At 35.3% G+C, this 11,362-nt stretch overlaps 1 protein-coding gene across 2 annotated transcripts; it reads right to left on the minus strand.

The window, feature by feature from the left end:
• Nucleotides 1-154: 154 nt before the first annotated feature.
• Nucleotides 155-8,973, minus strand: cd27 (CD27 molecule). Of its 2 annotated transcripts, none has more exons than XM_052147720.1 (6): nt 8,768-8,973; nt 7,807-7,930; nt 7,084-7,218; nt 6,209-6,376; nt 2,387-2,427; nt 155-607 (listed from the first exon to the last, which is right to left on the minus strand). In XM_052147720.1, exons 2-6 carry the CDS (start codon nt 7,928-7,930, stop codon nt 326-328), a joined length of 750 nt encoding a protein of 249 aa, XP_052003680.1. In that variant the 5' UTR covers nt 8,768-8,973; the 3' UTR covers nt 155-325. The 2 variants fall into 2 exon arrangements, with proteins under 2 accessions (XP_052003680.1, XP_052003681.1); XM_052147721.1 differs by having other exon boundaries at nt 2,387-2,509.
• Between the last annotated feature and the right edge of the window lie 2,389 nt (nt 8,974-11,362).

Here is an 11,362-nt window from a genome sequence, read left to right on the forward strand (position 1 = left end):
TATATATATATATATATATATATATATATATATATATATATATATATATATAATAGTAATACAGAAAACATAAATATACAGTAAATGTGAAGTATATATAATATATAAATACTTTTGCATGCAGCTTTAATTGTTTGAGAGACTACATGGTGTGTAAAGAAATGGTGACCAGATACGCTTTACCTTATATGGTACATTCAAATACATTTTAACCTAAAATCTTTATGTTGATAAAAAACAATATGCATCAACCACCCAATTATAAATACAAACAATCGCACAGAGAAGAAAATGTACAATGTTAATTGTAAAGTAGTTCTCTGTCTTAGCATTTCTCAGGATGGTGTGCACAGACAGTCATTCTCACAGAACCTTCAGATAGGCCGCCTGAGTGCCGATGCTCTTCTCCTCTTGAGATAATGGCAGCAGCAGGTTTGTAATAGAGCAAATACTCGATCCACAGATGCATCAGCTGTCTTCTTCCTCCCTTCTCAGACTTCCTCCAGTTTCTCTGTCTTCCCACACACCTCCTGCACTGGCATTGGTACTTCCTCTTCCTCTGTGCACTGGCTGGAGCAAGAGTCACTCTTTTGGGAGGACCTGAAACCTGATGACCCAAAAGGACAGACAATATTAAAAAGCAAATTACATACTTTAATAGATGCATTTAAGCAATGATGTATGTCAGTGTATGAAGCAGTCACACAAGAGTATAAAGAGCTGTTATTTGTGAATTTAGGAAGTGGTTCTCAACTGGTTTTGCTTTGGGACACAAATTTGTATTAATTGACATCAATTGACGATCCAGTATAGTAGCCTACCAAAATTGTGTAACACTTTACCTTAATTTTCCCTTTGTTAAGAAATTATAAAGAGGTTTGTTTTTATTTATTTATGACTAATGAGCCATTTACAAATGCATTATAAATCATTGATATGTGGTAACAACATCCCATAAGTTGGTCAGATGGCATCAGGACGAAATCATTTCAGATCGTTAACTTAACATTGATATAAATTGGTAATGTTTTAAACAGTGGGTAAGGGTTCGTGTAAAAAATCCACACATTGTGGTAAAACATGCTAATACTGAGGGTGTGGTAAGGGACTTACATAACATAACATAAACCAACACAGTGGTATACATAAATAAGATAAAGGAGATAAATAATCGAAGAAAATATTTTTTAGAAGTCATGGGTCAGAACAGTTCTCAGCATATAAGAAAGGATATACACATTTTATTATTAATAACACAAAACACCATTTATTGCTTAAACTGTGAAGGATGTGGTAAGGGACAATCTGAATACAGGGTCAATTTCTTGGTATTATTCATCTTCAATGTAGTATTTCTGGCCGGTACTGTCGCTCCCTACTGTCGCCCCACCATCTTACCCTAGGGGCAAAAAATCCACAAGGTAGGAGGGCACCAAACTATCCACCAGCTGCCGTTCCTCACACCACAACACCATTCCCTCTACAGTCATTAATCTAATCATAATGTGGATTTTAGCAAAGTGCCATAATCCCTCTTTATAATCTCATTTTCTGAATTGTGACAGCATATATCTTGAATTAGGGGACTTTATGCTTTTGATTAATAGGAAATATTTAGGTGTTTATTAGGTATTTAAGTGGTTTTTTAAACCTTTATAACATGTAACTTAAAAGGCTTAGTGTTTGGCAAGTATTGCATGAATGTTGCCCTTTTTATTAATCTTGTTATAACCACATATCAATTTATGATGCATATATAAATTACTTATTAGTGATTCATGAATCCCTTTATGCCCTTAACAAAGGGAACATTAATGTAAAGTGTAAGTCGAAATAGTTTATGATACAAAAGTAAAGTTAAATGTCTTGAAAATCAAACACTGAATTCAAGTGCAAAAAAAGTTAATAGGCTAAAAAAATATGCAAAATTGTGACAATTTTGTGAATGCAAAATAAATGTGATTTACTTATTGAAATGGTTTATTTGTTGTGATCCTGTTGCTTTTGAAGTGCAGTGAGATTTTATCCCAAATGAACACACATTTAATGTATTTTTGGTCATATTTTCTTTTTTCTTTTGTAGATATGTTAATATTTGTTAAATATATCATGCAACGATAGATACATTTGAAATCCTGTAGTGTTTGATTTGCTGCATGGCCTTCGATGTCAACAATAAAAGATACGAGAAGTATTTTCTCATCCTTCCAAAAGTTCAATAAAAAGCCTACTTATTTTGCAATCCTATGTGATCAATTTATCATTTGCATTTTGCTTTGTTTTCAACCTGCTGTCCGCAACACTATCAGATCAGACCTGCAACACATCAGTTGAGAACCACTGAATTAGGGCATTGATGGGTTGTTCAGTGATGAGTGGCACTCACAGGTTGATGTGGACATGATCCGATCATATGGTCGTGCATGTCTGCTGATGAGAAGGAAACAGATGAACAGAGTGCACACACACACACACGCAAAACACAGACTCACCAAGATCCACACTTTGTCTGGAAGAGGATGATAGAAAGGGAGCAAATGGATGGAGAAAAGGAAAGAGAAAGAGTGAACAGGTCAATAGCGAATAAACCTGATATACTATCTGTGTGTGTTTGTCTTCTAGCTTTCTGATATTTGACAGTAATTCGACAGCAACTATTTTAGAGTGATTTTTCAATTAGGGCAATATTTCTGTCCCCAAAGATGTTTTGAAAGAAAAACACCTATAATAGCATTTTTATCCGGTCTCTTTCATTACTATTGAAATCTTGAAATGTTACATTTGCACGAATTTCAATATTTTGGGCTTGTTCCCTACCAGACTTTTTAAAGGGATAGTTCACCCAAAAATGACTTTTGGAAGAATATTTCAGCTCTGTAGATCCATACAATGCAAGTGAATGGATGCCAAGATTTTGAATATCTAAAATGCACCTACAGGCAGCATAAAAGTAATCCATATGACACCAGTGGTTAAATTCATGTCTTCAGAAGTGATATAAGTGTGGGTGAGAAACAGATCAATATTTAAGTCTGTTTTTACCATAAATTTTCCTCCCTGCCCAGTAGGGGTGATATGCACAAAGCTTGCAAATCACCAAAAAAAAAAAAGACGAACATTTTAAATTTAAAAGTAAAAGTGGACAGTGATAGTAAAAAAAGGACTTAAACATTGATTTGTTTCTCACCCACACCTATCATATCGCTTCAGAAGACATGGATTAAACCACGGGAGTCATATGGATTATTTTATGCTGCCTTAATGTGCTTTTTGGAGCTTTAAACTATTGGCACCCATCCACTTGCATTGTGAGGACCTAAAGAGATATTCTTCTTAAAATCTTCATTTATGTTCTGCAGAAGAAAGAATGTCATACTGGGATGGCATGAGGGTGAGTAAATGATGAGAGAATCTTAAAGTTTACATGAACTTTCTCTTTAACGCATTTATGAAAAGTTAAAATCAGGAATATTTTCCTTTTTCTAAGAACTTAAATATCATATTTTCAATTCATTTGGCATTTACTGTGTGTAAAATTTGTGTTGTACATATATATATATATAAATATAAAAGAGAATTGCCTATATTGTTGTCATTACCGTCACACCAAGCATTTTAGAGTACAATTGCGTTTTTCCCAAAAATGCTAGATATGGTTAAGATGGAAATGAGAAGTGACAGGGTTTACCAGGGTATGAGAGTCACAGTTTGATGATCAGAAGTGTGATTAATTTTAAGATTAATACATCATGATCTGGGAGTAACTTTATTAGTCATTTCCAAATAACTTAGTAGTCAAGAAATTGACTACTTTTTTTAACGCTTATAAAAGTCGTAATGATAGTACGAGAAAATCATAAAAAAATCCCTTGAGTTGACTCGTAAAAAAATGGAAGACTTTTTCTTAAATAAAGAAAAACAATCAAATTAATGAACAACATTTTAATGACGATTTGTAAAGTTTTACCCATTATTACACAAACCCTAAACCGAACCATGATTTTAATAGGAAAATCACTGTTGTGTACCGTGGAAGAAGAAAGCATCTTGGTTTTGAATGACCGTTTTTATATTTCCTAAGTTAAACTCCGAACCCAAACATGAACCTAACCATAAAGTCTAATGATTTTAATAGGAAAATAATTATATTTTAACAGGAAAATAACTGTTGTGTAACATGGAAAAAAGAAAACATGGGGATTTGGAATGAGATCGTAGGAGCGTATCAGAGGTTATCGACAGACATCAGTCATTTGTAACGCATTAATACATATGGAATGAGCAACCACATTTGTTCACTGATGTTTCCTTTCTTAAAGGAATATTCCTGGTTCAATACAAGTTAAGCTCAATCGACAGCATTTGTGGCATAATACTGATTACCCCAAAAATTATTTTGACTTGCCCCTCCTTTCCTTTAAAAAAAGCACAAATCTGGGTTACAGTGAGGCACTTACAACGCAAGTGAATGGGGGCCAATCCTAAACTGTTAAAATACTCACTATTTCAAAACCTTTAGCCACAAGAAATAAATAATATTCATGTAAACATAATTTTAAAGTGATAAAATGGCCTACTAACCTTTTCTGTGTAAAGTTATAGCCAATTTTATGATGCCATGATGATGCATCTCAGCGAGTAATGACGCTTACTACCACCCCTGGAGTCATGAGTTCGAATCCAGGACATGCTGAGTGACTCCAGCCAGGTCTCCAAAGCAACCTAATTGGCCGGTTGCTAGGAAGGGTAGAGTCACATAGGGTAACCTCCTCGTGGTCGTTATGTGGTTCGCTCTCGGTGGTGCGTACGGTGTGTTGTGCGTGGATACAACAGAGAATAGCGTGAAGCTTCCACACTATGCCTATGTCTCCGCGGTAAAACGCTCAACAAGCCACATAATAAAATGTGTGGATTGACAGTCTCAGAAGCAGATGCAACTGAGATTCGTCCTCCGGAGTCACTACGCCACCACGAGGACTTGGAGCTCATTGGGATTTGGGCATTCCAAATTGAGGAGAAAAAAAGGGAGGAATAAAAACAAAAAAAACCTAAAACCCAAAAATGACTGTTTTTAAATTTTAAATTACAATTTAAAACAACTCAAATAATACATGAGTTTTAACAGAAGAATTAAGGAAAGTGCTTTTATAAAATTATAAGCTTCACATTTCTGCCTTTACACCCTCCAAAAATTGTCCCTATTCACTTCCATTGTAAGTGCCTCACTGTAACTCAGATTTGAGATTTTTTTAAAGAAAATAAGGGATGAGTCGAAACTAATGTTTGTGGTAATCAACATTATGCCACAAATGCTGTTGAATGAGCTTAACCAGAGTCTATTTAGCTGAGATGGGTCACTTCTATTAATATGAATGGGAGAAAGTGGAATGCCCAACCATGAAGCTCTAGCGCCCAACGGTCAATGAATGTAGACAGGAAGTCCTATCTTACAGGTATAAGAGCCAATCACATTTTAGATACAGACATAGTCAATCATCTCAAGAACGTGCATGCACATTTGCTATACAAGCCAAGAAAATTTTGTTTTTAGCATAATATGAGGTAAAGTAGCACAATTTATGATATCAGTGTTGTCAGATTTTACTGCTGATTTGAAATATGTTCTTTGATCATAATGTTGTCCAACCGTTTTTGAGATTTCGGTATTCCCCCATTCAAGTAGATAGGAGCTGAACTGGCATGACAGGAAAAAGCCTCCCGGGAACGGTCCAGAGATGGCCGACAGTGGACCGACTTGCTAGAAAGACTTTGTCTTAACTTGTATTGAACCCGGAATATTCCTTTAAGATAAAGTGTTGTATAAAATTTGATGCCTGTATTGTATTGATTAGAAATTATGTTAGTTGATTGGTTGGTATCTATGGAAATAAAAGTCATCCCTTTTCGTTTAAGCTAAGTCGTATTATATCTTATGATTTTGCCATTTTGTACGAATTATTATTTTTAATTAGTTAATTAATTCTTACTAATTAGTATGAGTTGTGATGAGATTGTGTTGGAAAAATGTAATTACCATCACACATCATTACAATCACACACACAAAATTCCAGATAAAGGTTTTAACAGATGAAACAAGTTTCATTTTTCAAGATTTTAAGTAGCCAAAAGTGCCTCTATTTGAAGAATCACCCTTAAACAGATTAACAGCAGCACTTCAGTTTGTTTATGAGGGATTCAGACACTCACCTGTGGGTGGAGTAGGCCTAGTGATCATTGTAGCAGTAGTAGTAGTAGTAGTAGTAGTCTGGATGATTTTCACACACATTTGGCATTTGGCATCCCTGCATTGGTATCCCTCATCACATTTACATTCGGCATCATGTGTCAGCGTGCAGTTCTTCGCATACTTCATATCTACAAAATCATGGTGTGATAAGGTGTTACTAAGTGGTGTATGTGTGAGCAATAACCTAAGCACAGTCATTTCACCAACTTGGGTGGAAGTGTCAAAATAAAATAAACTCATACACGGTTTAATTTATCTGCAGAATTACCTAAATTCTTTCACCATCTCAAGAATTTCACTTTGCATCTCAACTTATTTTTGTTCATCACTTCTTTATTTCCAAAATTCCATTGCTTGATGATCTTTGAAGTCTTTTGCTCAATTTTGTTTTACTTCTATTTGTTTTTTAATCTTCAAATTGACTCTATTTAGCATGAGATGTGCATATCAAGATATCCAACACTTGTTAGCAAGTAGCTATTTCCTTTCCTGTCTAATTATCATATTCTATCTCTCAGGTGCAGAATTTTCCAAATTTCTGCTTGTATTTTCATCACTTGCTTCATGACTTCTTGTTTGTTACCAAAGACTGAGACATTTCCCAGACCCCCACCCACCCAATGTAATGAAAAACCCACCAAGACCCCAAAAAAGGGAAAGCCCCCATCATGTTTTACAGTCATGTTTACCATTTCTAGTTTATGACATTTCATATTATTGAACTGATTCATCTGAGGATTCAGTTAACAGACCAAAGGTATCATCGTAACAAAGGGAACTGAGAGGACCTGACCTCCATTATGACATTAAAGATAAAGAATTGGAGTGGACGTACGTTCCTTGGTGCACTTTGTGCACTGAAAGCACCTCATGTATAAATTATTGAAGTTGTCTGTGAAGTAACCATTGTGGCATGGCTCGCACTGAGTATCGTGCAATCCTGGTTTGCATCTCATACTCATCATTTCTCCTGTGAACACATACACAAATGACGGCAAACACACACTGTGAATGTATTGCAAAATACAAACAGAATGATGTGGCATTTATCACATACTGATTTGTCAGTTTGTGTTCAGAGAACAAGTCATCTTACAAGAAATGTGTGTCATTTTAAGACCTTCGGCAAATGTCATCAAACCATACAACCAAACAGAGACATTTTTCTTATAGGCTAGGGGACTATAATGTTTCAATTAAAAATTTGCCTCAAAGAATCTCCAACTTAACAATCTGTATAGACAGCGTGCAATTAATGCTGTGAAGATTTCTTTCTCATTAATATTAGCATCTTTTTATTGTTTACATGCCTAATCTTGGCTAGTCAAGATTTATCTGAAATTGTACTGTGTGTAGACATTATACATGTAGCCTACTGCTTTTTCTGTAACTATCTTGAGATCATTTAGCTCAAAGGTAAAATAATTTCTCTGAATTCAACTCAACTCCTCAATTCAATTTCATTATCTCAAGTGCAGCTTAAGTGCATATTACATTAAACTCTTCTTAAATTCCCTATGATTCTATTCAAAGCAACGAGGCAGTGGATTTCATTTACCTTGTTTACATTTCTTGCAGCACTGACTATTTTCTATATATTCTGTTTTTTCATTGCAGTTCTGTGATTGGACGAGAGAGAGGGCATGTGATGAGAGCAGGAGGATACTGAGCAAGGTAAACATCTGATAGGAAGAGAAAAAAGAACAACGTACCATGTAAGTATGTTTTCATTTTTAGAACATTTGAGCATGGATATAAATGTATATATTATTTGGCAGCAGATAAAAAAATACTTCCAGTTAAATGATTTATATAAATAGTTTTCATATCTATTTATGGCCAAATAGTATTTTAAAGAATATTATTATAAATTGTAATTATGCATGAAATGCATGTTAATGTTACTCATTAAGTCATTAAGATTGAAATCAATGGCAAAACTTTAAGATGAATGGCTAAACAGTTAAATAGCCACCGTATTGAACCTAAACTGGTTTGATAGTCTTGCCAGCCTGACCAGGATCGTCAAATAGGTCTCCAAGCCTGGCCAAGCAGGTTTTCAGCTAGTCTCCTAACTGAAACCCCTCTAAAAACAGCTGTTAGCCCAGCCTGACCACGCTGGGAGACCAGCTAACACCAGAAAACCAACTTAGGCTAGATTAACCTGTTTATAAGAGCTGGTTTTAAGAGCTGATTAAGGTGGTACAGAGACGTTGACAATAATTTTCCATTTTTGCATTTCTTAGTTTTAGTTTACAGTAGAAATGAATGAATGCATCCTTTAGGTCAGTTGATTCAAAGATTAAACTAAAGATTCAGCTAGGTCTGCTTAAGCACACAGATTTCAAGCTATAATTTAAATTCAATATAACTTTTAATTAGCATAACATAACATCTCAAAAGTCAGTACTGCCTGTCAGCATCACATAGACAGTTCATTTCAACATGCTGGCATCATTTCCCCAAACCATTTAAACAACACAACCTTCTAGTGTGTACCGAGACGAGCAAAGTCTTACCGTAAGTCTGTGTATAAGATGGAAGTCAGCGAGAAAGAGCCAAGAGATGTGAGTGAGTCGGGCCCCTCTGAGACTTTGAAGGTGAGGGGACAAGACTTCAGTATTCAATCAGTTTATCATAAATGTCATATGAGTCATTCTTAAACCAACGTTTTTGATGACTTAACTCTGTCTTATAGGACCCCCTGATATCTACAGCATCTCACTGTCTGTCAACATCTCTCTTTTTCCTCTACCCCAAACTTTCCATAAGACATTTTCTGTCATTTTTAACTTTTAACTAGTTCCAAAACAAACTCTTTTTCTCTGTCTATCTTTGAAAAAAACACATGAGCACAAACTCTCAGATGAAAACGGTCTTGTCTTTCATTCTGAGTAAAAAGGTGACAAAAAAAAAAGAATTGACTCATTCTGAGATGAGTGATTCATCAGCAGATATGCTGGCCATTGTGGTCAATGCCCCAAAGGACAGAATCCACAAAGCTTAAAATTGTATTCTTGGCTCAGTTTAATGAAGATTTTGCACAGCACAAAACACATGATCACTGTAAGCTGTGCACATTTTTGTTTTCTTTTTGGCCAGAACAAAAATATTTCTAATTTTTATTTTTTCCCTTGTTCACATTGCATTTTTCTTACTTACTATGTTTCTATGAAATGTATGTAGGTTCTATTTATAATAATTACATTATTATTATTATCATTAATATTATTATCCTGTATACATCTTTGGTTTATCTTAACGGACTCTCCAACTGATTCTCAAACCAGTGAGATGTCACTGCAACTCATCTGTTATATTCTGTGGAACTGATACCTATAGTGCAGCGGTATGTCCTTCAGATAGACATCCCACCACAGAGCACACAAGCGTGAGTGCATTTCATGTTTACTGTAAAAGGTCTTGCCACAACCTCACTACAAGCCCTAAGCTACAGGAATTGTGACATTAGCTCACTCATACAGCGATAACATCATGTGCTGACATGCTTATAACGTTACAGGGCTCCGGTCTTCAAGTAAGTCAATGACATGATGCAATTTTTTGTCTGGATCTATAAAGTTATTCAAAAATACATTAAAAATGCAAGTCACATGAAACAATTACATGAATACACCTTTACTATGATTACATTTTTTTTCCCATTTTTGAGTTCAAAGTCATTTTGATATTTTGCATGTTCGTTTTAACTTAAAGTGTAAAAATGTGGCACTATAAGAACATTCCTCTGTTTGAACAGCCCATTTGGCTTGACCAATGGTGTGAGTTTGCGGTGGGAATATTTGTTAGCACAACCAATGAAAGACGGGGAGTTTTTTTGTGTTTGAAAACAGTGATTATTTTTGCAATTCCATTTGGTGACACTATTGACATGGAAATTACATTTCAGCTTTAATTATACAACAGTTAGTCCCAGCCCTCCAAAAATCTGATTAGACAAGTGGCATTTTAATTGAGAATCAGTGACACGGTGTTGGCTGCATGAGACATTTCTGATTCTGCCAATACTTTTTGTCACATCCTTAATTTATGTTAAGTTTTGACAGCAAATAAGACAACAAAATTCCTTATAGTAAGTGCTTTCCCAGCTCACGAAAACTGCCAAAACCCATTTTATTGTTTCTTAGAATTTACATATTTCGGTAAAAACATTTGCAGGTCTTAAAATGACACACGTTTCTTTTATGATGACTTGTTCTCTGAACCCAAACTGGCAAATCAGTATGTGTTAAATACCACATCACCATTCTGTTTGTATTGTGCAATACATTCACAGTTACAGAAGTGCAGTATTTTATTTGCAATATTTTGTTTAAAATCCTTTAGTTTATAACACCCTGTTGCAAATGTGTATGATAACCACTAAAGAAACAAGAAAATCAAAATAAAACTCACCATGAAATAAGCATATTACAGACAGCCAAAGCTTAACAAAGAAACATGAGCACTGGGGTATACTGTATGCCAGGGGTGACCAACCCTGCTCCTGGAGAGCTACCTTCCTGCAGAGTTTAGCTCCAACACACCTGCTTGTCATTTTCAAGTAATCCTGAAGACCTTGATAAGCTGGTTCAGGTGTGTTTGATTAGGGTTGGATCTAAACTCTACAGGAAGGTGGCTCTCCAGGAGCAGCGTTGGGCACCCCTGCTGTGTACTGTACACACACAGAGAGAGAGAGAGAGAGAGAGAGAGAGAGAGAGAGAGAGAGAGAGAGAGAGAGAGAGAGAGAGAGAGATTGAAATCACCTTTATTTACAACATTTAGGTAACACCAAGTCTGTTACCACTAACAATCTGCGTTACAAAGTCTCAATTACGAAAGATGCATCCAAATATATATATATATATATATATATTTTAAAAACAACACAATGACTTAAAAACTCAGCAGTAAATCATCATTTTCATTAACTGTGCATAACACTCCATTTATGGCCCAAGTATTCACAAACACTGGTAAGCACCCAACCAATTTATAGTATGCATATTCTATCCTGAGTCTTGATGCTACCAAACCCTTGAACATCGGCAAAGGATCTAATGTGTCTTTACCAAGCATCTTATTTTTTCTTGTTTTCCAAATAGTGAGTTTGG

This window comes from Xyrauchen texanus, chromosome 17 (assembly GCF_025860055.1).
Source record: "Xyrauchen texanus isolate HMW12.3.18 chromosome 17, RBS_HiC_50CHRs, whole genome shotgun sequence".
NCBI classification, from domain to species: Eukaryota; Metazoa; Chordata; class Actinopteri; order Cypriniformes; family Catostomidae; genus Xyrauchen; species Xyrauchen texanus.